At 43.0% G+C, this 27,558-nt stretch overlaps 1 protein-coding gene across 13 annotated transcripts in view; it reads left to right on the plus strand.

Moving 5' to 3' along the window:
- The window catches only part of TTC7A (tetratricopeptide repeat domain 7A), a 218,041-nt gene extending 205,193 nt beyond the window's left edge, over positions 1 to 12,848 (plus strand). For all 13 annotated transcript variants that reach the window (XM_086869304.1, XM_086869308.1, XM_086869324.1 and 10 more), the window contains one exon: positions 8,169 to 12,848. In XM_086869304.1, the coding sequence (XP_086725430.1) occupies positions 8,169 to 8,390 (222 nt within the window). In that variant the 3' untranslated portion in view covers positions 8,391 to 12,848. The remainder of the gene's footprint in view (positions 1 to 8,168) is intronic.
- Positions 12,849 to 27,558: the final 14,710 nt, after the last annotated feature.

Below are 27,558 nucleotides of genomic sequence, written 5' to 3' on the forward strand. Positions count from 1 at the left end.
TCTTCATTCGTTCTCTCTTGAGCATGTAACAGAAAATGCAAACTGTAATTCAGCAAAATCTCTTTGTACATAGAGATTCCTGATTTAGGAGAGATTCTGTGTTAAGAAGCAATAAGGAAGCACATACTCCTTGTGGGATCAGAGGCACTGGAGCAAAATCTGGAGGCACTGGCTGGACCACAGCAGTGTGTTCCTGCCCAGCTCACTGTGTTTCCCAGCAGCTGAGGTAAGCTTAGCGCTCAGCTGCTATACTGCATGCGGAGATTCTGGCTGTTGTTGTGTGGAGGATATCATTAATCACATGCTATCCCAGAGACTGCCAGTAATGGAAAACTAAGCAAATTAAGATATTTTAAATACCTCGGCTCTCCTTTCAGAAGACATCTGCTGTAATCTACATTGGCATGCTGTATGCTTCTGTCAGTGTGTCTTCTCTGCACTGTGCCTCTTCTCAGTGCCATACTAAATGCAAAACTTACTCTGGCCATAAATTCTGTGGGACTGAGGCTCAGAGACCCTCAGCAGAGCTGAAGCTTTGTCTGTGAGAACCTTTTTATGACTCATACATTCAGACAAGATGTACTCTCTAAGCAGAGGGGAAGATAACATGCATGGGAAATGTGTGCATCAGCCCCTCATTTGTTGCAAAGCACTGCATTAAAAACTGGGGAAGGATCCAGCTTTGGCACTGGAGAGATACCTAAAAAACCAGTAATTCCCTATTCCTCAGCCACAGCACACTGTGGACACTCAGGTTAATTTGGTGTTCAGTTCTCAAGCCTAGACATTTCCCAGCTACCTGCAGCAACATTTCGTTAGGTGCAACAAAACATAGGCACCTGCTTACTATCAAAATAAAGGCAGAGTTTTGACCCCCCTGGGGCAATGAGGGTGCTTAACAGCTGCCCTGCCCTCTTTAAATCATTTGCTAAAAGTTACTCCCTGGGCACCAGAGAGGCAAGTTCTCAAGCCTCCTTAGGCTGAGAATGCTTATACCCAGGACGGCTGCTTCCCAAAGCTTGTCCCTTGACTCTGTCCCTGCCAATGGAGCACAGCTACAGCTTTCTAGTTGAGTGCTTTAGCCAGCAGGTTACCTGCAGCTCTTTAACATCCTGCATGTGTGTTACATGCCTTTTCTCCCTTTGCTGATGGTTATCAGTTTCAGTTCTGCACAGATTTTGAGATACTTGGATATATTCAGGCCAAATCTCACTAATTTCCACAAGTCTTTCTGTCAGGGAAGCCAGTATAATGTATAGCAGAATTGGGACCTTATGTTATAAATTATGCATTCTAAATTGTTATTTCTTATCAGTTTGGGACCTTCTTTTGGTGCACATTTTTACAGACAACACCATGAGCCTGAGTTGTAGTTGAATCTCCTGTGTTCTCTATTGCAGCATTACTGTGAGGACTGTTAAGATCAGGGCTGGGAGAAATCTTTCCCTCCCTAGGAGAAGAAACTTTGAAACAAATAATGGATTTAGTTACTCTCAGATATGTGGCTGAAGCATCCTGTTAGGTTTTCTTGCTTCCTACTTCATCTCCATGTAAGTCTCAGCAAAGGAAGAACTGTCTAGAGAATATTCAGTATGCACCAAATGATTCTGCTTTCCATGAAGCTTAAGTGACAACAATCCAACAAGGCAGAAAAACTCTTCATTCTCCCTAGGCTTGTATGAGCCTCCCTGTGAAGAGATTGGAGCCTCCTGGTTTGAAATGCTGCCTTAGGGTTTGCTTTTTATGTCAATAAATGTTTTATCACATTTAAGCTTCAAACATGGTAGAAACATCCCTGCTAACATTTGATGAACTCAAATAGAGACAGCAAGCCTGTTGAGAGGGCAATGTGCAGCATGGCACAATGCTTCACTTCTGCGAAACAGGGAGTGCCTTGGCCTCACAGGGGGCCTGGGCGAGATGCTGCCTTTGCAATTACTCACTGCCTTGGAAAACAGGCAAGCTAAGGGGGGTGGATGTCTGTCTCTCCAGGACTTCACTACTTTTGGTCTTTTTTTTTCTTTTGCTTTTTCTCCTCTCCCTGCAAGCACTACCTCACTATGATTGATAAAGCATATCCATGTGCCCAGGTCAGTGGTGGGCTTATGTTGTCACTGTTTTCACACTCAGGTAGTCTGTCTCTCCTGATACCTCCTTGCAGTCTCATTTCTTCCCTTCCCTCACCCTCCTCTGTAGCACACAGAGAGGCTGCAGTGAAATGTAAACAGCAAAGGCTAGGCTGCCATTAAATGCCTGCAGTCCTGAAGTCTCCATAGTGAGCCTACTGAGTTAAAACCCACAGGCAGTGCACAAGTGCTACAAATTGTGATGCAATCTCAGGTTTTTGCTTTTCCCAGCCAGTCCCCCCATCATCCCCCCTAGAGCTGTTCCTTCATTTCTCCTTTCCATATTCTGTGTTTTGCAGTGGCCCAGCCTGTCTTCCCTCTCTTCTCCTTCTCTTCCTCTGCTTTATCAAATGCAGCACTTCAGTGTCATTGACAAGAGGGGATGCAGCAGCTTGGGCAGAGGAGATGGAGGGGGGGAAGGAAGAGGAGGAAAAGCTGCTCTCAACAAAGGAGGCAGCAGAAACATTGAAAGACAAGCTTTCTCTCAGAAGTGAATCCCAGTCATCCTTTGTTAGGGCAATAAATTAGGATGCAGTCTAACTCAGTTCAGTGAGAGGATCCTGATTGCTCCCTGTACTCCTACAGTGTCTTTTCAGAAAACAGTTCAAATGTATGTCTCAGGTTCACCACAACCTGGACTGAATCAGCAAAATGGGTGATTAGCTATCCCCACACTGCCAGGTACTGCATGGCTAAGTGACAGTGCAACAAAAACTCACTTCACTGCTCACAGCTAAAAAAAAATAAATAATCCTGGCTCTTCAGAGATGCAAAGATTGTGAATGTAGGGGGAAAGAATCACAGAGCAATTGGCTACTTACATGTCTTTATTCTAGGAGACCAAGGACTTCCAGGGTTAATCTTTGCCATTTTCCAGAAGAACACTGATATTTCATGGCGTATGCAACAGATTTTGCTTACAACTTATTCTGATTCCTAAATAATTACAGAAACGTGTGTTGCCCTGTAGCAGTGCGGATTTTTCTGTTACATGAGACTCTTACCACCAAAATACCAAATGCATCTTGAAAGGCTTTTTGTAGGGTTCTGCTGAATAAGCACACTTCTGAACAATCATTTTTCTGCAGCATGTCCTGCTTTTGCCAGGTGCTGATTACCCTCCTACTAACCACAAGTGATATGTCCACATTACAGATGGGAGTAGACAGTAAGGATACTGCATTTACCTTGAAATTAATTAAATAATGCACTTAAGGAAGCCCAGCAGCAAAGTCTGATTAATTCTGGAAACTTATGGGGGTATTCAGACAATAATAGGCAGAAATGCTCTGCTAAATAGAGACGAGCATCAGAGACAACCTCACTTTGGAATTACAGTCTCGTGCAAAGACAGTGAGAATTTGCATTTAATGTGATTATTAAAATCCATTTGTAAAGGATAGAGTCTAGTCCACCTATACAGATTCTCCAAAAATGAGATGACCTTGCAAATATAACAAAAAGCAACCTTCCAGGAATGAAATGAAATGTTTTTATGGACATCTCTTTCCAGTACAAGACCTAAAAGAAAGAACAAGCTAATCTGTGCCACCTATTTGGAAAGAGACAACTCCCCACAGCTCATCAGTCGTTTGAACTAAACATGTGCAGAGGAAGTTTTGATAGTCATTACTAAAAATAAACTCCAGTATGTGAGGCTTATTTTGTAGTCTTCCATAACATCTTTCCTGCACTATTTTTCTGGGAATTTTATGAGCTAATATTTGAAGAGCTTTTGTCAAACTCTTAAGGAAATGAAGCCACAGGTAGAAATTTCACAACCTTCTAAAACTGAGACTTCAAGTGTGGCTTATGCTCACTTTCTTTATTAGTGAAAATTGAAAATAAGTAATTTTTTTCTTCATCTAACTTAAATTGAAATATGGCTCTCATATTCTAAAACAAAAATAGCCTCACTCAAGTATCAATTACTAAGTATCTCATCACTGAAGGCAAGGGAATCCATGTCACCAAAGAAGTGGTTTAGGTTTTGTTTGTTTTGCATGCACATGAGGTCAAAAATACCTTTGATAAGGCTTCCCATAGGCACCCTCTGTTCCCTGAAATTAAAAACCATCAATTCAGGAGTCCAGCTGTCAGCATAAGGCACATAAAATCAGCAGACCAGTTTTGCTGCCCCCTCTCAGCCTTCATACCCTGATAGACTGTCTGGGTCTCACAGCCCTTCACCTCAGCTGAGTTTCTGCCAGATCTCTCAGTTCTGTCTTTTACAGTCTAGCTTGTACTCTGCCTTCATCACTCTGCCTCTATTTACAAGACCCCAGGTACATCTTCAGACCTTAAGAAGAAAATCAAATTCATTTGCAGAGGTTACCCTCAGACCTTCTCGAGTGAGTGAGTGAGTGAGTGAGTGAGTGAGTTATTCACATCCCAGCATTGTGCAGCTGTGTTGGTGCAAGTGGGTCATGAAATGCCTGTGGGTGGCTGATAAGGAGCTGGTCTGCCCATAGGAGTCTGAAGGAAAAATGATTCCCACTCACCTTTTGAGTTGGTTTGGGATTTTTTTACTATTTATAATTTGCTTGAGTTTAAAAATAAGCCTGTTCCCATTGCTCCTTAGAGTCTGACTCAGTACCAACACCATTGACAGAGAGGGCCATACTTAGAGGTACTTGTCATCTTTGGGAGGAAAATCACTGGGCAGAACCAGAAGTGCCAGTGCTAGCCAGGAGGTGGCGGAGGAGTCAGACTACTTGTGTACCGGTTTCTGCATTGTTTTGGCAAAAAGACAAAGAGAAACTGAGGAAAGACAACAAAACCCAGTCCTACCCTCCATCTTCGGGAATAAGAGGATGAAACCCTTAATCACATTCCTGCTTGTATTTATACTAATTGCTCATCTTCCTGAGATCTGACTTTATGAAATTATGCATGCACACCAAATAGATGAGTTTCCATAGAAACTCAGGAGCTGAACTTTCATTAGAAAAATCTTTTTTTAAAAAAATCTTCCAGATAAAAATGCAAATTTCCCTTCAGTGGGTGGCTTTCTGAATTTAGATAATTTTTTTTTCTTTTGCACTGTAGGCAGATTCCAACTGGACCTACATAGCAACAACATGCAAGCATTGTTTATAGCAAGCCAGACTCCATGGGGAAATTAGAAATTCAGTAGCAAGGAGAAGCTCTCAAGAGCAAATACCGCAGAGAAGCAAAAACTCAAGTGCTCGATGCTGCGCCTTCCTGAGGCTTGAGGTTTGTGCAGCCTCCAGCTCTCAAAATGTTTGTGGTTTGCAAGGAGTGGTGTGGGGAGGAGAGGAGAGAGAAAATACAAAACCAGAAACTCTCCTGCACACAGAATTAATGATGTTCAACCTGTTCTTTAAACGTCAGCAGCATATTTGTGCTGCTTCAGTTAAGCCTCACAAAAAGACTGACACCATCTGTCACAGCTCACTCTGGGCAAAGGAGTAGGTCTCTGTGCTGGGGCTGGGGAGTGTTGGCAGACCTGGGTTGGCCAAACCCCAGCCTACACTTGGGCTGAGGCTTAGAGCCCAGTGTCATGTGCCCACACTGCATGGAAGTCCAGGCATGTGTGCAGGAAGGGGGCAGGAGGCTTTTCCTTACCAGAAGGGGGAAGCAGGATGGTGACATGCCTGGGAAGGGCCATGGACCTGGGCAGCATTTGGCACCAACAGTTGTGCATGTAAGCAAGGAGGAGGTGAAAATCCCAAACTCCTTTAGCAAATGTTTCCTCCAAAAACACAGCAGTTTTTCACTTGTACATTGTATTGCAGCATCAACAGGAGCCCTTCCCCTGGCTTTGGGGAGTCTGGAATAACTCTCTCTGAGGGTTCACAGATGTTTTCTCAGCTAAACTGGCAAGCTTGAAAGCACTGACTACTAAAGAAGAAACATTCATGTGAGCTGCATTTCCTGGTGGGCATCTGCCACTGCTGGGCACTGCAGCTGGGCATGCAGAACACAGTGCTCCTCCTGGGCCTCGAGCACAGGCACAGCAAACACTGGGGAGCCATGGCAGGGAAGCCACACCATGCTCTGGGTCTTGACCAGCAAGGGTGCTGGGGCATGCAGGGGAGCTGTGCTGCCCAAGCAGTTTACGATGAGGTGGATTTCTCTGCAGCATTGTCGAGAGGCGCAAAATGTCAGCCAGGCAGGGAATTCCTCTCCTCGTTGGAGAGGGATGACAGACAGCAGCTGCACGGGCTCACTGGCCCCTGTGCCTCCAGGGCCAACAGCCCTCTGAGAGCATTGAGAGGCTCGATGCTGCATAGTGTCAGGGTGAGGACAGCATTGGGTCCCGGATCACCAGAGAGCACAACTGAGTCTACTTGATCAGCACAGGAGGAAGAGATTTTAGGAACAGTGGGTTTGTGGTCAAGGGCAAACTTGAGCTGAGATAGCTCCCGTCTGTTGTTGGCTCAGCAACAGATTTGCTATGGCCACACTACTTGCCCTTTCTATGCTGCATTATCCCTGTCAAGAAAGTGACACAAATTATAATTGCACAAATACCTTCCAGTCTGTCATTATGTGCCTGCAGCCATCTCCAGGCAGCCACCTCCAGGGGAACCAGCCTCTCCCACGAGGGAACCTCTGTTCCACCCCCACTGCATCTCTAAAGGATCAGATTTGATACTGAGTTGATTATTCAGGTCAAGGGTGTGGGCAAGAAAGAGTTAGTGAAGCTTTTCATAGCATCACCAATATTTGATTAAATGGGTGTTTCTTATTTTTTCTCTCAGGCAACTTAATGTGTTTCTGTAGGTACTATCACTGGCCTTAAGGATGCTGATGTACCCTGTGTTCAATGGTATTTTTGTAAAACCAGACAAAACAAAACAGAGGAAAAATCTTCACTATTTCTAAAAGCATCACCATTCGTTCATCAGAAATTTACTTGGGTTCTAGTTGTGAGAGATTTCAGGTTTCTTACGTCTTTTTCATATGCACTAAAGGCAGTTAGACAGATTAAAGATTAAGCTAATGCTTTTCTTTACATACATGCATCCACCTACTACATTGTCCCAGGAAAAGCAGGCAGTCATCTCATTTGTCAGCATTTCCATGGGTCAATATGGGCAGAAGCCATGCAGAGTTTGGCAGGTGCTGGTTGCTTCTTCCAGAGGCCACACCTGGATGAAGCTGGTGGAAGGTTCATCCTGGTGTGTGCACCTTCAGGAGGAAGCAGAGAAATGCCATGGATATGTTGTGGCCTGCAAAGCCCCTATCTGGGGCAAAGACCATCTGGGCTCGGTGTGATTGACGGCTGTGCAATTAACAGGGATCCTGGCTCATTAGTGCTTTGTGGATTCAGACACATCCATGAGAGCCCTATAGAAAAACATGTTCTTCCTAACACTTCTTTTATCCTCCCCCTCCTGTTCCTTCCAGATGGTTACACCCACTTGTGTCTTTTCTTACCCTAAGGACAACTTTTTAAACAAGGTTCCTGCATCCTTCTACTCCCCCACACTGCTGTAGGATATAAATTGAAGTGCAAGAGGACAGAGCTGTTACATCCCATGCTATTACATACAGCCTGCCTGTAGAAGGCTGGGAAGGAGAACACATCCCTCTGCCTCCTGTTTGATGAGAAGAAAGATCTCAGTGTGGTCAGGATGTGGGAGATGAGAGACTTTACCTCAGCCTCAGCTGGGTGTTGCAGTTGTGCAGGAATGAATTCTGGCTGTAGTCAAACCTGTGTATATTTTCTGGGTAAGGAGAGAGGGATGCTTAAAGGGCCTGTAACCTTTCTTCCGTATAATACCAGTAAACACTCTCCCAGTAGCACGCAGCAGGAGCACTTGCAGAGCTGCATCTGAATCTGCTTTAAAAAAAAAAACTATTTTCACCATTACTTTTTACATTGTGCATCGCTATCAAAAAACACAGAACTTAACAACTGATCACTTCTATTCTTCAGAAATAGGTGGAGATGCTCTATCCATAGGATTCCTGTGCCTGCAGTCATAGGGCAGCTTGGTGGGAGCTTGGGGTACTTAATTTCTTCCTCTCTTCTCTGCTGTTGTTAACTGCTCATCATTTGTTTGTTGACAGGGCCTGGTGCTGAGCAGACTTGGGCGGAGGGAACTGGCCCAGAAAGTCCTCAGAGATGCCGTCCGGATCCAGACCACCAGTCACATTGCCTGGAACAGCCTTGGAGAGGTCTTGCAAGCTCAGGGGAAAAATGAAGCAGCCATTGAATGTTTCCTTACTGCCCTGGACCTTGAATCCAGCAGTCCTGTCATTCCATTCACCGTCATACCCAGGGAGCTCTGAAGCTTTTCCATGTAGCTAAGAACTTTCATTGTGTGGACAGACAACAAAATCAAGCAGATAAACAAAGAAAAAGCCCTACAGAGAAGTGCCATTGTAACCTTGAACTGGGCTAAATAATTCCAAGATGGGGCTCAGGTCTACAGGCTTAGCTTAGACAAGCCAAACTGTAGAAGAATTTGCAACAGGCAGAAACAGAGAATGCCTTTTTCTTCACAGGTGCCTGGCTAACCTCCTGTTCAAGTTAATAGCAAGGCTTATTTTAAAGTATTGGTTCAAAGTGACTGTAGAAAGAATGTACTAGGGTACAGCTGTTCAAAGCACTTGCGCCTTTCAGTGTTCATTGAAAATAAAACCCCCAAGCCCTGAATTAAGCCCAGACCTGCTCTGGAGTAAATTCACCGACTAACTTGACCAAGTTGTGTTTCAGTATGTGGCTGTCTCCCCACAGATCTAACAGGACAAGTATCACAATTGCACCAAATAGTCATGCAGTATATGCTGTTTGCAAAATTATTTCATCTGTTTTGGTAATCCTATTTCCTGCCTTGCTTTTATATACTGTATATGCTCATTATATTTAGTGTAGCACTTGCCTAGACCAATTTAAATTAAAAATACTTTTTTAAAAATAAAGCTGCTATTGCAGTATAATTCACAAAAGCAGAAAGACCAAAGATCAAATCAATTCACACTTGAACTAGTATTAAAAACACATAAATATATCCACTTACATATTAATTGAAAGGCTTTACATGAAGTTACTAATTATAAACTCTGAGCTTCATTCTTATTAATCACCTATTGCATCCGTTTAGTGAGGAATGTAGTGTTTACCAGTATATAGTGACTGAACTCTGTGCCATAGACTGCGTTACCATTCCTGGCACAAAATATTTTCATATCCATCTTTTGATGATGCAAAAGAAGGCAGCGGTCTTTTAAGGGAAAGTGTGCTGAAGGCAGTATGTATGTATATGAATTGCTTCTTCCTTAAAATTAAATCTTCAGATTGTCCATAGATTGTCCATAGAAATATCACATTAGAGGTTCGGAATTGAGCCTTCAATGCCTGATGAGTGGCATCATTTTGCATCTCCTATCAGATGTAATAGTGAGGACCTTCTGATCCATACAGCCTCCCCATGGCTGTGACAGCCAGGGAGGGGATGCAGCTGGCAGCCTTGCTGAGCTGCTCCTTAGCTCAGCATGACCTCCCCGGGGCCTTGGCAGCGAGGTGAAGCCGGACTGTGCTGTCACACAAGAGCCAGCCCTGTCCAGACCAGTCCCAAGGTAAAGAAGTAAAGATGATGCAGAAATTTGCTCCACTTTTCTAAACAAAAAAAAACTTTTTTAAAAAAAAGCAAAACAAAAACAACACCTAAAAAAAAAAAAAAAAAAAAGGTTGGGGCTTTGCACCCATTTTTGTCCAAAGATTTATGACTTAAATTTGCACTAAAGCATACTTTGTACTATAATTCTGCCCAGTATTGTGAACCACAACTACTTCACTCTGGAAATAATAATATCCTCAGGCAATAAATAAGATGGGGCTGTTTCTTACTGAGCCTGAGGCTCTGAGAGCAGGCTTGAAGTCATCATTATTTACAGTTATTTGGAAATCAGCATGTTAATGGAGAGCTGGCTCCTTGTGCTGCTCCCAGCCCACACCATCAGAGAGCTCCTACCCCCAGCCTTCCCTCAAGGTGCCTGCACCAAGGGAATCACACTGGTCTCAGGTTCCTCGCAGCAATCTGGTGCACTCCCAGGCCAATATTTATATTTTTTGCCCTTTAAATTATGCAGATGCAATAGCCTAGGCTATTTATCTGTTCACTGAGGGATTCCAGATCTGCTCTATGCTGATTTCACTCCAGGTGAAATCAGCCCAGCTGTGAAAGGTGCTCAGTCCATGAGTTCTCTGTCTTTCCAGTGCCACACAGGCCCCCAGATGGACTATTTTAGGCCAGGGGTAGGTTTCCAAGGAGATAGTGTTCCCCAGCTGCATTCCTTGTTTGAAAAAGCACCAGCAGCAGAGGAAGGAGTAGGTGTTAAAGTACCTGAATTAAAGGAGTTTTATGAAGACAGAAAGATGCAGCCGAGACACGTTTTGCTGTGAAGGATGCTATGAAGTCAGCTTGCTCTGCACTGAGGGGAGAAAGAGGGAAGGGGAGGGGGAGAGATTCTGTTGTTGACATAATATATAAATTGTTACCCAGATGTTTTAAACCCAGTTCCAGTCAGATGCAATCTGACAGTAGATTTAAGCAGAGAAATATATAGATTCATACTAGATTACTAGATTATGGTGTTTGTTCTGCTCCACAGTTCCCAGGGTAGGAGCAAACCTTCTGTGTAAGACACAAAACAAGAGCCTGTGTGGTCGCACATCGCTGTTCTGTTGTGCAGTGTGTATTTGCAAAGCACTGCCATAGCAACTTCTGTGTACTGGGTAGCTATCTGAGTACAAGCTGCGCATCTACCTCTGCAACCAAGATGCTTCTTTAAGAGGTCCATAATATAGCTGGTCTGTGACCTGGCAGTTGGGTGCCTGTTTCCCAGCAGCAGCTGAAAAGCACTCACTCACAGATCCATTTGCTTCTGTATGCATAGCTTGTAAACAGCCACCAGCCCATCACGTTTGCTGTGATCAGGCAAACTTCATGCTGATGAGAATCAGACTTGCCACAGCACTCATCTTCCTGGTAGAGGGGCAAACATTCATGAATGTTTTGAATGCATCAACAAGTCAGATGTTGCCAAGGTAGTCCCATGTTGTGTGCATTAATGAGCGTTGCTGGCACTGGAATCTCCAATAACTTTGGGGAACCAATTCTGCAAGTTTTATCACTGACTTGAGTCTTAACAGTTTTCTCATTCATTAGTTTTGAAAGAGGAAGATAAAAAGCCCACATCATTGCCTAAACTATCGCATTTCTCTTGTTCCATCACAAGGTTCTTTTCCATTTTTTTGGATTTCATGCAAAAGGAAAAAATAATTATCTTCTATTTTCCTGTTGTGCAGTGAAGGAGTTGCCTTTGACCAACAAGGAGGATTGTATATTGTAACAAAACTGACTCTGCCGTTAGGATAACAGGAGAAGCCAAACAGGCCAGGGCATAGCTCCCCTCCCTGCCTTATCCCATGTAAACTGTCATTAGCGCCACTGGAGCAGTTGGTTATGAGCATTCTCCCAGCTGAGGGTCTGCCCACCTGTGTACTCATTCCATACAGGAGTACAGTGAAGCTGCAGACTCCTGTGCCACACAAGGACCTCATCCGTTTCTATGGGTAACAATTTGTGCTACTGATTATCACAATGCCTCAGAAGTGCTAATTATCTTTTCTTGGTAATGACTAATAAATCCAAATGGAGAACAGTCCTGGAGGGTGTTTACTTTAAAATTCACTGGCTGGGTACCAAAGCAGGCACAGCACTGGCTGCTGCAGTTTGAATTACACTTATTTTGTCGAGAGTCTAGGTACTTAATGAGTTTGGCTCGTTTGTATTTCCTTTTAATGACAGCAGAGTGGGAAACGATCCTTTTTAGTGAAAAGACATGACTGCCATTTTTTCAGCCAATCCAACAGAGATTTGATAGTTGCAGTTCAGCCTACATGAGGAAGACTTCCCAAAGCAACTGTGCGCAGCAGTAATTCCCTCTGACTCAATTGTATTACAGGCACGTTTGACAATTAGGCAATGGGCATGTGGAGCTGAGATGCCTTTCCCTCCTTACTTAGCTAAGGGGAGCTGCTTTGTGCCCAAAGGGACAGCTATGGCACCCGTCTGCATGCCCATCAGCGCTGCCCTGGCGCCTGCCACCTGCAGGGTGGCTGCTGCCACCAGCCCAGTGAGTCTTGTAGGCCAGCACCCCATCACTTGTGCTGCTTTAATGACCCTCAGACTGCTCCCTAAGCCTGGCTCCAAGGGACAGTTTCCTTACTGCTGCGTTGTTCAGTGCTGCGGCATATCAGTGCATGATCAGATAGAAGGTTGTTTTTCCCAGAAATAGAAAGCTGAATCATCCATCAATCAGTGATGTTGGTGGGAGGGGAGGTAACCACTGACCCAGCAGTTGCCAAGATGGTTCCTCCAACTTTACTTCTAATGAACTGGCTTGTGCCTTCAGCTCCAGGAAACCAAGGCAGGTTCCCAAGTGAACTGGATACTAAAAGATCCAGCTCGTTTTCCCACAGAAACACATACCAGTCAGTGGCTTAAACTACTGATGGAGATGCAACGCTGTCCCATTGCATAGCAGCCCATGATGATACAAGAACTTCCCTGAGCCAGTGCAGAGAGGTGCTTAGCTTTTGCACATCCATGCATGTCCTACATGCCACTCTGATACTGTTGTCAAGGGTGTCAGAATCAGTTTTCCGTGTAACTTAACTTTTTTTGTCATTGTAAAGTATTTCCACCAAGTTTAATAAAATTGACCCTGTGGAAAACAGAAGTGCTCCTTATATTTCCTTCTAATTTCTGGACTTTTAATATATTCTAATATATTTTAATATATTTTATAAATACATTTTAATATATTCATGCCATGGATGCTTCAAGCATTATGATATGTCCAGTTGTTGTATTAACTGGAACCCAGTGTGCCTAGCAGTTGCAAAGGGTATTTTGGCCTACATCCTGTAGTTCATGGGAAAAACAAGAGTGATCATGCAAGCAGCATGCCTTCAGGGAGGAACAGAGCCAGGAAAATGGAGCGATGTAGCTTTTTTGGATTTGTAGAGATTTAAGCAAGCATCATGATTTTTTTGTGTTTCATCCAGTAAAAAGAAACAAAGGTAGTGTGAGAAACTCTAACATCCAGGTAATATGCAAATACTATGCTGTCAAGTTTACTTTGCCACCTTACTTCAGCCACAATGTCATTAATCATCGTTTTGCTATGAACAGTTACTCCTGTGGTTATTTGGAAATAAAATGTCCCCACTCAAGAACTTCCAGAGCATTCTGTGCATTTACACATTAATCTTTTGGACAGATTTCAAGAGGGCCTGCTTAAAAAGTCCATCCTGTAGTTTCATACTCAAATGAGATTAAGGATGAGGTTTTTGAAGAACATTTCTTCATATCTGTGGCTGCTTTGGTTTATGAGTGTATTCAGCATAGCTCAAGTAGAATGGGGTTCCTCTGTAGCAATAATAAATTTAAGTCCTTCAGCTGCTTGTACGGACTTCAAAATTGAAAACTGGAGTGAATAAAATACTGGCTTTGACCTTTTCCCCATCTTTCTCTTGATAGTAGGGGAGGGAGGGAGGGAGGGAGGGAGGGAGGGAGGGAGGGAGGGAGGGAGGGAGGGAGGGAGGGAGGGAGGGAGGGAGGGAGGGAGGGAGGGAGGGAGGGAGGGAGGGAGGGAGGGAGGGAGGGAGGGAGGGAGGGAGGGAGGGAGGGAGGGAGGGAGGGAGGGAGGGAGGGAGGGAGGGAGGGAGGGAGGGAGGGAGGGAGGGAGGGAGGGAGGGAGAAGGCTTCCACTTCCCCTCCAAGGAGGAGCCCAGCTGGAGGCCTGAAACTGAACCCCAGCAAAAGCTGGAGAATTTCATTGTTCTGTCCTCTCTGAGTCCACTCATCGTTGCTGGTACATTGCCTGGTACCCTCTCTGCATCACACAGACATTTAATATTCCCTTCTGTTTAAATGGAAAGATTAAATAAGCCTTTTTGCCCCTTATTTTTTGCTGGAAGGAGCTCCAGTTGGTTTGGGAGCTCCACCTTTAATACAGAATCACTTCTTCCCTTGCAGAGAACCAAGTTGCATTTCAGTGATAATTTTGGCAAAATACTCTTGAAAGGTCATTAAGAATAATTTAATACATTTTAATTATTTATATTTTATGTAATTTTTAATAGTTGATTCATACCTCCACTTCTTCCTGCATCAGAATGTTCAGCTATGCATAATACATTCCTGCTTCATATGAGGTCCAGATATTTAGCAGTTCCTGATATTTAGCAGTCCTATAAACTTCCCAAAGGAAGAGATGGGAAGCATCCCTGCTTCCCAGATGCTCTCTTCCATGACAGTTGAAGGAAAAATAATCTCCTGCTCTTTAAAAACTGGTGTTAGAGAAAATGTTGATATATTTTATATATTAGTAAAAGGCCTGTCTTCACAAACCAGTCTTTGAAATAAGTCGTGATATTAAAGGCTAAAGTCCTTGAAACCTTCCTGCAGAAGAGAGAGTAAAGCAAAACAATATACAGGAGAAAAAATGTAAACCTATGTGCATTAGCCAATAGTAACTTGCTTGGCCCACGGACCCTGTAAAACCCTATAAAAGGTGTGCTAAAGATAAAAATAAACGGCATTCACAATTACTTCTGTGAAGAGTGGTGAATAAGCTGGCGGTCTCTCAATAAGAGAAGACTTGGGCAACACTGGGTTACTGCGTTGCCATTAGCAGCCATGAGAGCATTTAAGAGACATGTGGCTGTCAAGCCAGTTTCCTGTACTGTGTTGTCTCCAAAGCAAAGAGCAACCTCTCACAGCCAAAACATCCCACAGATCCACCAGCTGAAGGGTAAAATTCAAAGGCTTTCTCAGTGTTCCAGCTGAAGCAAATGTTAAACAGTGGAGGAAAATATCCTTGCAGGTCATTGCCCTGAGTGTCAGAGATGCCACTTTCAGGTCTGATCCCATTTAGAAGTGATGTAGTTGCTGTGATCATCTGGTAATGTAAGAGGAGAAGCAGGTAGGCAGAACATCTGAATTTTATACAGCAAAAATGGCAAGCATTGCAACATGGCCTAAAATAGCAAAAGAGCAATAAAAACTGTAAAACAGGAGACGTTTTCCTTACTGAAGAGGTCTCACAGAGTCAAAGCCTAGCTTCACCAGCTTTTCTGACAGAAAGACACAAAAACCTCAGTCTGTGAGAGTAAGAGCACATGCCAAGCAGCCTCTCACCAGCCTCCTGACTGCAAAGACCTCACTAAACCTCAGTTCTGACTCTACCTGCACCAGAGAACCTGGTCCAGCCAAAGAGCACAGGACCCAGACCCCTCCACAGTGTGCTTAGGGCAGATGCCAGTCCTGTGCCTCTCAAACATCACGGTCCTCAAAGCAAACACTTCATTACATTATGCATGACAAGTCAAACATCTTTTTTTATAATGCTCTTGTTTATGATATTGTAATTATGTCTGCAAACCAGGATGTTGTGAATGAATCAGCAATAATTGTCCCTGTATTTTCTTGTCCAGCAAGAGGGACTGACACACACAGTCCAGGTTTGCAGTGCTGGGCACTCTTTCAAAAGGATGGGAGTTAAGGATTGTGAAAAACAAGGTTCACATAATTTTTACAGAATTTAAAAGTTTAATAAAAAAGACAATTAGGAGAAAAAATAAAGTATACAGATATGGCCAGGTGTCTCTGCATTCAGCCAAGAGAGCACACCTTACTGACAAAGGATTGCCCCTTAAAAACAGAACCCTACTACATATCCATAAATTCTCATACATATTCATACATTCTTCTTAGGATCTTTGGTGTTCTTCTGTTTAGTTTTCTCTTGCCCCCTCCCCAATAGATCAATCTTCTTGGTGCCATCAAGATTTACATTCCCTGATATCAGAAATGCAATAAATTTCTCTCCCCAGAGTTCTGGTCACTGCTGTCTTCATCTGGATAAGATAGTTTACAAATGCAGGAGTTCTCTAGCTATTTTTTTTTCCTCAGTCTTTGGGTTATACAAACAAAAGCAGTTTTTATTTTAATACTATGCCATAGCTTAACATATATGTATTATACTACTATTTATAAGTTTCATCAATAACAGAAATAAAGAAAACTATATTAATACAACAAAATTTCCCATTCTTATACACATAACATTCATTTTAATATTTGCAAAAAGCCAACAATATAATATGTATTTATAACAAGGATGTAGTGATTTCCTGGTCAGTGGAGGTTAGGGTGATTTTGTGCTCAGTGTAGATGGCATTGTCTGGCAGAGACAATTAGCAAATGAAGTGCTGCCTCACCAGAGGCTTTGCAGCCTCTGAGTCTCTTCTTCCAGGCTGACAACAAACAGAAATTTGAGATGGTATCTCAGGTTTCCAAAACAGGAAGCTGCTAAATCCAGCAAGAGAGCAATTAATTTCCCACTTATAATGATGCTGCTTTTAAATCTCCTTTGAGGGTACTAAAGTGTTTTCCAAAGGGTAGCAAGGGAGGTATTTCATCCCCATTTTCACCAGATAAAAGACCAACTCTGCCAGGAGTGGAGCTGAGAGAGGGGTGTTTTTCTATGCAGAACTTGTTGCTTCACTGTGACTCAGGCTCTATTCCTTTCTGCAGTCTGCCTCCCACCCCTGACTACCATACCCAAGTCACAGCATGGCATAGCCCTCCTTCAAACCCCTTTTTCTTTCAATGTCTCTTCTGTAGAGGAGAAGTTAATGGAAGTTTCCACTCACTTATTATATTCATGCACTATAAATGTCTTCTATAAATCATCAGAGTGGCCCACATCAGGCACTGGTTGGTGCAATTACAAGGCAAAGAAATGTAGCTTAGACACCAGGTTCCTCTGAACAAGTGGACTGGCCTTGGAGTAGTACTGTGCCAAGGGGATGAGTTATCACAGCCAAGGCTTTTATTTTTTTTTTTCTTAATTTCTCTGTTCTCCCACCATCCCCTCTTGGGTACTTTTTTCTTTCTGTTCAGCTGGCTAACAGAGAAATAATAAGCTGAAAAAAAAATGAAAATTATTTCAAGCTACATTCCAAAGAAAAACCTCAGAGATTTTCAACTAAATAAAGAGCTTTAAAAAGCTTCCAATTAAACAAAATATTGTTCTGACAGGACTCTTCAAGAAGTATCTTCAGTAATTCAGATTTATATGACCAGAAGTTTTGAGAGAATTGCCAGAAGGGAGAGCATTTTGAAAAGAACTTCAAGATGTTTAATCCCGAAACAATCAACACAGAATATTTAAGTTTTTCTTTTTGTCTTCCAGCCAAGAACTATTCATCAAAGTTATCTCAAGTTTTAAAATGTGGCTTCAGTTTTCTGGAACTTTACTTTTCAGCAAATGCCATGCTTGCAAGAGTTTAGAAATGTATTCCAGTTCCACTTTTGTTCTCCTATTGTGTCTAATGTTGAAGTTCCTTGTATGAAAGTGTTCTCAAGTGCTTCTGCACAACATTACCGAACACTGCATCCACAGTCCAGCAAGCACAGGTGGTTTCCTGGAGAATAGTACCAACTGTTGAGTAAATACCAGCATGTGCTGCTCTGCATACCTGTGCACACAAGCTGGGATTGGCCCCACTGAAATAAATGGTGACCAGTCCCAAGCAGTTTTGGAAATCACACCTCTGCAATGCCAGTGATGGTGATTAAAATCTGCAGTTGTTTCTTTTTTCTTTTCTGGGTAGATATTGGGTCCTAAGTGGTCTGAGTCCTGCTACCAAAACAAGTGCACTTTTACATGTAGCAAAGCACAGCCAAATTCTCTGGGTGCAGCAGTGGCAGCTCCCCTGTGCTGCAGCAGTTGGAGTGAGGCTGAGCACTTCGCACAGGCTGAGCACAAACTGCAGTTGGAATTTCATATAGACATTTCTGTGCACACCTGCTTCCATCTCACCTCTCTCTTGGTCACTACCCACTGCTCAGCAGCAGCCTACTATAGAATATTTCAGCTTTGTGTGATCCCCAGGAATTTTCCATGGGTTGTCTACATCTGTAAGATTCACTAACACAAATTTCTGCATAGGATATGACCTTTCCACAAAGGACATGTTCAGGGTCTCGTACTAGTTGGCCACAGACACCTCTGGGATCTGTAGCTCACAGCCTGAAGACTGGGGACTTAGAATTTTCTCTAAGATTCTATTAGAGCTTCTTAATTAAAAGACCTCTTTGGGGACCTAAATTAAATTGGAAACCATGGTGATCACTTAGGTCAATCACGCACAGAGATGATTGCATTTGGGAGAGCGAAGTGGAAGATGGGAATGTGTGCATGTTGAAGAGCTTCAAAGAAAAAAAAAAAGAAACTCCCAAACATGTGTAAAAATTAGGAGCATGAATGATTTGCAATAGAACAGAGGATTTATCATATAGGGCTCACCATCCACTACTGAATTAGAGACTAACAACTGTCTGTCTTATCGCATTTAAAAGTGTCTTCAACTTTTATCTCTCTGAACATTTGATCAATGGATTTGACAGTCTGTCCATTTTCTTCAAACCTGTGTATGCACATTTTCACTTATAACTGCACCAGGAAAACCAAAATGGTGAGAGCTGTGCTTCCATCATCCCACATGAGAGAAATGTTACCAACCTACTACAAAACCAGAAATTTTTATCCTCATCCAGTGGCCCTGTAATTTCAATATGCAAAACCTACTGTATAAAGTAATGCTCAATATCCAGCAAGTGTCTTTGTTCAAGAGTTGAATTTCACTGTTATGGTTAGAAAACACTGATTTGTAACCAGATCATGTTGATAAGATAATCAGTTATGTCAGTTAGAACATAACTAAAACAAAGTTACATTTTGTTTCAACTCAGAAATCATTGTACTCTCTAGTTTCAGGACAATGAAGTTGCTTTCAAAATCAGAGCAGTTTTGGTTTTACAAGGAAGAACTGTTTTAAAATTCAGTGGCTTTTCTTACAGGAAAGGAAAACATACCTCTCACCTTCTCCCTTTGCTCCTATAGTAGAAAAATCTAAATAGTTACAAGGGATGTTCCACTTGTAAGTCTCCACCAGAAATACGTAACCTTGCTTCACCTGTCTTCACAAATTAATGTGTTTAGATCAGGACCTGTTATAGATTCAACACTTCAGTTGTTCAGCCCTTGTGTGAAATGCTTTGTATTGCTCTTGAGGAATCTTACAGCCCCAATATGCAGGGTTAACCTCTTGTTACCTTCAGCAATAAATAACACTGTTCATGTAATTCCTAAGAGACTGAAGGTTGTTGATCCATAATCTATCTTGCATTAGCAGTTGCTTACAAGCTGCTTCCTTTTCTAAGGTGGACATGAAACACCACAGCACAGAGGTTGCAGGAGTTTGGATCTTCCTCTCTCCATCACATTGATTTCTCCCCCTGCCACCTTCCAGGTCTCCTACTTTGCAAGCAGTATCTGCAACACCTTCCACATCCATGCTCCTTCTCCTGCTGGTAACCATTCTATACTGAATTGACAATGTGCAAAGGATAAAGCAGTAGCTGCTGATGTGCAGAAGCAGGAAACATTTCTTCTTTTTTTTAATTTTTTTTTTTTTTTAGTTATTTCTTACTCCACAGTTAACTAACTGCAAGACTCAGATGTGCTGCCAGCTAGAGCATATGCATTCCTTGGGACCAACCTGTAGCCTGCCTTGATGCCTCTGCAGTCGCTTCCAGGGTTCCAACCTGTAAGGAGGCTGGAGTTTCAGTCAGGTTAATATTGCTTGCCAGCTCATTTCAGAATACCATGGCTTGTATGATAGGTGTAATTATTCCAAGAAGTCTTGTGCTCGAGCTTTCCCCTCAAGGCCAAAGTTTTATCATATTTGTATTAATATCACCTGGAAGCTCCCAGTGGAAGTGAGGAATCTTTGTTCTCTACTGACTTAGCCTAGAGGTTTATAACTGCATAAGATATAAGGATAATGCAGCATGCACACAATGACAGGCCTTCTCACAGCAAAGGCAGAAGTAACTTTGCACCACAGAAGCAGGATCAAACCCCAAACTACAACAAGATTTAAGGAATAACAGATTTGCTCCAATACACATACAACCATCATCACCTGCTTTTGTTTCCATAGTATGTCCCTGAAATAAGGCTACTGACTTAAAACCCACTGAAACCAAATTTTTTCATTACCTTCCTTTCATAGTCCCATATGCCTATGTAGTCAGAAACATGATGGCAAGTGAGTCATCCTGATAGGCATCTGCAACAGCTTCTCCTCACTTACCCAGGAACTCTGCCACTGTAGAAGATGGGCCACAGAATGAGTCAGCAGTCAGGGTACCAAGGTCACTTGAAATTTTCAGTGACTGTTTGCTTTTATCACAAAAATACTATGTAAAGCCTCAGCTTTACAAAGCTTTGACATTGAAAATATCTACAGTTGCAGGTCTCTGCACACACAGCTTCCTGTGGCCAAGCATTTCTGTGTGGATTATTCTGTACCCAGCATGCTATTCCTGAGACATCCCGTTTTTGCTACTTGTGAAATTACTAGAGTTGCCATGTTCCTGCTAGCAGCCTTCCTGACAGACACATGTGCATGGTTGAGCATTGTTTTTCTAACTGAAGCAGACCTTTTGCCAAAAAGTTAGTCTGATATTTTTCTTCATCTCCATTTGCCGTTGAAGAAATATTTTCCACAGCATAACGTTAGCCACTGAGCCCAGTGGACAAATCCTGATAAAGGCTATTCAGAGAAGCCTTCCGCTTGCAATTAACATTTGCCCATGGAAACCAAAGCCTTTAATTATTTTCCTTTTGCTCCTCTGAAGGAGTTTAGGCTCTGTATTGCCTAGTTCTACTTTCAAAAGTATTTGCACAGGGTGATATATCCATACTCTTCTGTTCATGGACACAGGAGTGCAGAATGAGACCTCACTTTTGTATAATTACTATATTTATAGGAAACTTCCATGCTGTATGGTAATTTTCAAATCTGAAGCATGTTTTTAGACAACACAGAGATATAATTTCAAAATAAAGCAAGGGCATTAAGAAACACAGTACCAGGAATTCCACAAAGGTTAAGTGATTTTCTACAGAGTAATTCACTCTCCTAATAAGTTTGCTGCAGACAATTCTTTCTGCAAGCAGTTAGTGTATATATCTTTTATTTGTGTTTATATAATTCAAGGTAGTGCAAAATAAATTTCTGTGTAAAGTGTTTTAATACATCAAGAAAGGCTATAATATTCTTCCAGAGCTTGTTCATTACAGTATGCCCTGGCACAGAGTCCAGAGGTAGAGGAAGCCATTAAACATTAAGCAAAACAATTGTTGTCATCCTCCAGAGGGACTGGCTTTGTAAATGCTTACATTAATGCTGTACAAAAGAGTTGAGTATCCTGGTAAAATTCAAATTGTAAAAGAAGGCAAACACCTTGTCCTCAGTTTTGTGAGATTTGGTTGGATAGCTAATGATATTTGGATCTTTGTTCTAGAAGAGCAGAGCTCATCCTTGGCCAGCTACAGACTGGGCACTCCTAAGAGTTAATTGTTACCAGCAAACAGAAAGGATGAAACAAAAAAAAAACCGCTGATGTTTCCAGTGTTTTCTATCCTCAAAGCTGAATTTCTCCCCTGTGTGTGTTTTCAATTTAACTAAAATAGATCTCTGTGTGTAAACAGTCACTCTATCTGCATCATTCATATTTGATGGACTAGTCAGTACAACAGATACTTTTATCCATCCTGTAAGTGATAAGAAACAAGACACTTCAGTGTCTTGTGCTCCTCTCAGTTAACATGAGTGGCAGCAGCTGTTATTTGAGGCTCTCTAATATGTAATGTTTGATGTAGAGACAGGACAATTGGAGATATATTTAATGGAATTGGATATAATTAAAGTAACTTCCATGATCAAACCCTCCCAGAAGAATATGCAGGAAAGCTCTGGCCTTGTTTGCTAACAGCAACCCAGGCAGTGGTGTTCTTGGGATTTAGAGACTGTGTAATAATAGTATTCTTAGCAGATTAACAAGTTACTTGCAGGAAAGGTAGGGCATGATTTCAAGATACCTTGAAATTGGCAGCAAAGCATGAAGGTGGTCCAGAATATCAATGCCAGAGACTGTAAAGCACATATCAAGTAGATGAACTTGTGTTTTAAATTATGTTCTGCACATACAACTTTACATGCCTGTAAGAACCATGTAAGCATACTTTTAAATCCATTGGAAACCAAGAGAAGATATTGCCATCTCCTTCTGCTTGCAAGAGACAAGGGTAGGTGGTCGGTAAGGGAACAAATGTAGCATCCAAGAAACAGCACAAAAAGGAGGGCAATCCTTCTTTGAGCAGATATGTGAAGGCAGAAACTCCTGGCCCAGCTCACACAAGGATGGTGGCAGCAGTGAAATACCAGAAATTCTATTTAAAAATGAAAATAAGCTTTTTTTCAGTGGGGATGCTCAAGCACATGATTCGGTTCCCCAGAGGGGCTGTGAGCCATGCACCCTTAGAAACAGACAAAACCCCTCCAGATCAGCAACCTGCTCTCGTTAGAGAAGAGGATAGACTAGGTGATTTCTAGACATGCCTTCAAATCTCTACAATGCTGTGATTCTGTGAAAGGGAAGCTCTCCAATCCCAAGGCCATGGGCAGAAAATTATGGTGCTGGTGTTTGGCAACAGCTTTTGGAGGAACCATGTGGATATAACAAAAGAAAAGACCTCCTTTCCTTTCTTTCCGGATGCATGCCTAACCCCCCTGCAATACACACCTCCTGTGCTAGCACAGCAGGAGAGAGGAGATGAAAAGGCAATCCCATGGCCAGAGTTCCAGAGGTCTCAGACCTGGAAAGAGCTGTTGAGAGGAAGACCTTTCACCTGCTTTAGGACATATTCCAGGGAAGTTCACTAGACCTCTTGCCAGCTGGCATTTTAGTGACCCACCCTGCAGACTGAGGGGTTAAAGTGCAGTTCTTGAGAGTTTAAGTGCAGTTGCTTCATTTGTGGCCTCACTGAAGAGGGCAGCTGCACCCTAGCTTTTGAATGTGTGCTCTGAAGCAGGAGCCAATGGAAAGGAAATGGTAACTTCTATCTTTTCCTCTGGGAAAGAGCTGGAGAAGGTTTATGCGAAGGTCATTCTAATATGAAGCCAAATGTCCAAAAAGCACTAGACAAACAGCACTTTTTTTCCAAATAAAGAGTTAGTAACTACACAGATATAAAATATTTTCTTCTCAGTTTACCCAGGCTGGCCCTTCCTTATTCCCAAGGGAACACACTCATTTCTTGGGCATCTTTTTATATTTGCAGCTGAGAGCCAGGAACAGGAGATGTCATGTGCCTACTTGCGGGTTTATAGCACAGGACCTCTGCACTCTGCAGGACACAGACTGGCCATGAGTGATGAGGCCCATGGAAACCCAGGTTTTGAAGAGTTCTGCAGCCAGCACTGCATCCAGCTTCTGACAGCCTGTGTGTTTGGCTTTGTAACGTACCTATAGCAAAGGTGGGAAGATCGCTTCCCTCAGTTACTAAGAATATAGTCAGGGAAACATTACCCTGCAAATTGCTTTAATATGCATCACACTGCCACATATACTTTATGACTTTATTTGCACCCTGTGTGTTGGTTCAGTTCATGCCCACTGCTGCTGCCAAGCTCCTGCGGCTATTCACTTTTCCCTCACATGCACTGGAGAAACTGCCAGAGGAGAACACAAGAAGGCTTTCTATGAGGCTTCTGCTGAAAGGCAGGGATGGGGCTCACTTCCTACCCCACAGCTCTGCTTGGATCCACCAACAGCATGCCACAAAACAGAGAAAACTGTTCAGGGGGCATGCAGAAAAACTGAGTGACTCAAAGCTGTGGGCAGGTGGAGAATGCAGAAGCAGGTGCAATTTCAGATGCAATCAGCCCAAGTCTGCAACACAATCCATGAGATGTAAGCAGAAGAGACCCACCTTGGGAGAGTTCTCCTTTGCTTATGAAGTCACTCACGGGCTGAGGGGAACAAGGAAATGTGGGTGACAGACATGGTACTGAGGTGACCTCTAGCTACAAGGGCCACATGGATGGCATGCACAAAAGCAGAGAGAGGAAGAAAGAAAAGAAGTGAAAGGCTGATTCTCCCCATCATTTGGTGTATGAAAGGCTGGACATGACCTGGCAATGTGCACTGGTAGTCCAGAAAGCTAGTTGTATCTTGGACTGCATCAAAATCAGTGTGGGCAGCAGGACAAGAGAGGTGATTCTGCCGCTCTGCTCTGCTCTGCTCTGGTGAGAGCCCACTTGGAGTGTCTGGAACCCCCAACACAAGAAAGATGTTGACCCATTGGAACAAGTCCAGAGGAGGCCACCGAGATGCTCAGAGGGCTGGAACACCTCTCCTATGAAGACAGGCTGAGAGAGTTTGGTTGTTCAGTCTGGAGAAGAGAAGGCTCAAGGGAGACCTCGAGGGGCACAAGAGGGCTGGAGAGGCACTTTTTACAAGGGCACATGTAGCAACGTATCTGAACAACTTAGGGCATAGTGTGCTCCAGCCAAACCATCTATAGAATTTCTTATCAGACCCTCTGGAATTTGTCGAGGTTGCTGAGACATAAATTGTTCTAAAATAAGAAAGAAGAGGCTGAGAAACAGAAAAACAAGCCCACAAACCAGATAACAGGGGGTGGTCAAACACCTGGACTGTGACCAATCACAAATCCTGAGAAGTGTGTGCTGAACGCATGAATAAGATAGAAGCACAATGAAAAGATGCATGATCGTGTGAACAGTAGTTTTAGAATCAATAAATAAGTGCATAATGTAAACAATAAACGGTTTCTGTGAAATCATATTGGTTCACTGTTCAGAGGTCCCAAGCTCCTGTAGGAACAGATTAATAGGACAAAGGGAATGGCTTCAAACTGAAGGAGAGGTAGGTTTAGATTAGATATAACGAAGAACGTTGTTTACAACAAGGGTGGTAAAATGCTGAACAGGTTGCCCAGAGAGGTGGTGGATACCCCATCCCTGGAAACATTCAAGGTCAGGCTTTAATCAACCTGATCCAGTTGAAGATGTCTCTGTACCCTGCAGGAGGGGTTGGACTAGAAGACTTTTAAAAGTCCCTATCAATACAAACTATTCTGTGATTCTATGATTCTATTTTCCACGTGCAAAAGTCTGCCATAAATAAAGGCACAGGGAGAAGGAGTTGTCTTTTCTCTGTACCTTGTCACCTCAGATGGGAAGTACAGCTGGTTACTCATTTGACCTGTTTATTCTGCTGTGCACTGCAGCTGGCTGTAGGAAGGGCAACACAAAGCAGATCCTTACAATTTAATGCTGTTCCCAGGCTAATAAAGATGAACATTCCTTTTGGAGGCTGTGGACAAAGGCAAGAAGCTGCTATGCCTCTTTCCTAAATCTAAGTCCTAAATCTAAAGTCCTAAAATTTGAACATTCGGGAATTTGTGTATATTCCTTATCTTAAACTATTGCTTAGCAACAGACTTTAGTCAAGGGCATGTTTGTGCAACTGTGAGGCAAATCCCTATCTGCTAAGTGCAAAGCAATGAACACACCTTTCCAAATTATCTCTGCTAGGATCATGTATATAGCAGATGATCAAACTGAGCAGAAGGGTATCTGCTGTATAGGCTTTTGGCATTTTTGCAATGCTGATAAAGTGATCTCGACCTGGGTGAATCAAAGCCATTTCACTGCAGGAAAGGTGCTTTTGCATACCATGTAGGCTGCAGATGGAGAAGCACCTAGCAGGGCTCAGTGTGATGCAGTTCTCTGTCTGCTCCTCCTGTGTGGAGAGACGTGTTTATCTAGAGAGCCTTAGGTGTTCCCCTGACACACTGCTACATGTATGCATACTGATGAAGAGCCTTGTTTTGGAAAAAAACTCCACACAATCTTAAATATGATTTTAGATACCATCTTGGTATCTATCAACCCACTATTTTATCAAACACTTAATAGAGTAAAACTTAACACCACTATTGTACCTTGAACTGGGTTACACCTGGCAGTCCAAGGTTTTACTTCCTTGTTATCTCACAGAGGAATTTTTTCCCTTCCCATCACCAGATTGTACTTTACCACAGTGAGCCACAGTGCAGTGTAACACACACCTATATAATAATAACTGGGCCTGGAAATACGTGTGAGCACATGGGCTGTTCTCACCTCCTTGTGCCCCTGAGCCCCAGCAACTGGTGACTGTGCTTTGCAAGAAGGGTCCCCTGGAGAGCTCACAACAGCTTTCTGCACCTAAGGAGCCCTTCCTTGGCTGTTCCTTCTATGAAACAGGAAGAAAAGATGAATTTCACTTCACGTCTGGACTCAGAAGAGAAGAATTGCTTTCCTGCTTAGTGCAGGGATGAGATGCATTCACTAAAGAAGGAGTAGCAGCTGTGAAAAACCCCATATTGGTGGAAGGAGGCTGCAGCTCCTCCTCTCACATGCTCTGTGAAAATGTGTGTGCCCCTGTAACATGTCACAAAACAGCAGTACACACTTAGCTCTGTTCCCTGTGTACCAGCATCACAGCAGTGCATGTGCCTCACTAAAGGAGCAGTTTGAGAAGCAGAGGCAGGCTGTTTGCAGGTTCTCCCCCTAGCTGCACAGTAATTGCTGAACTGTTTTATAAGAGCTCACATGGTCAATCAGAGGGCTTGGGGAGGCAGAAGGCAACCTTACATGATTTGGCACAGCCTGTAACACCATCATTAAGGCAAAGGCCAGGCACATTGATGCTCTAGCTGCTCTAACTATTCCAAAGGCACAAGAAAACTCTTAATTGCCCACACAGAGATACAGCAAAGGAAGAGAAGACCTTCAGACTGAAGGAAATATGAGGCACTAAACAGTGATCAGCAGACAGCAAGTTAAGGAAGTCCCTGTGGACAGACCTGTCATAGAGTATCAAGTAATCTCAGTGCTGACTTAAAACTGAGCAGTATACCAGACTTGCAGCAGCTTTTGAGGTTTTAAACTGGGTTTTAAATATTACATTTGAAACCCTTCATAAGTCATAAGTATTTGGAACAAAAGCTTTCAGTCAGGTCTACATCATCTTAAGACAAACTCACATTAATGGCCACGCTGTCAAGAAGGAAATTGGTGCTCAGTGATGGAATGTGCTGGACACCTACATCTCACACTGGAGTCAAGACTTGTGCATCCTCCATTCAATTTCTTACCAGTTCAAAGGGGAAGTGGAGGAGCACAGGGGAAAAAAGAGGACAAATAGCAGGAGCCTCTGTTAGCTCTCACTCATTGTACCCTATAGCTCAGAAAAGCAGATGAGGTCAAGTTCCCAAAACTTTCCCTCCATGCTGCTCAATTGCCAACTCTGAGTACATTCCTGCTGGGGGCTATCAAGTAGGAGAGATAGTCCTTTACCAGCAGCATCAAGCCACTATTGTGAGGGCTCCACAAACAGCAGGAGCACAGGGGATTAAAATCCTTTCTGAAATTCTGATGACAAGAGGAAAC

The sequence above is a fragment of the Cyanistes caeruleus genome, chromosome 2 (assembly GCF_971803275.1).
Source record: "Cyanistes caeruleus chromosome 2, bCyaCae1.hap1.1, whole genome shotgun sequence".
Lineage (NCBI taxonomy): Eukaryota > Metazoa > Chordata > Aves > Passeriformes > Paridae > Cyanistes > Cyanistes caeruleus.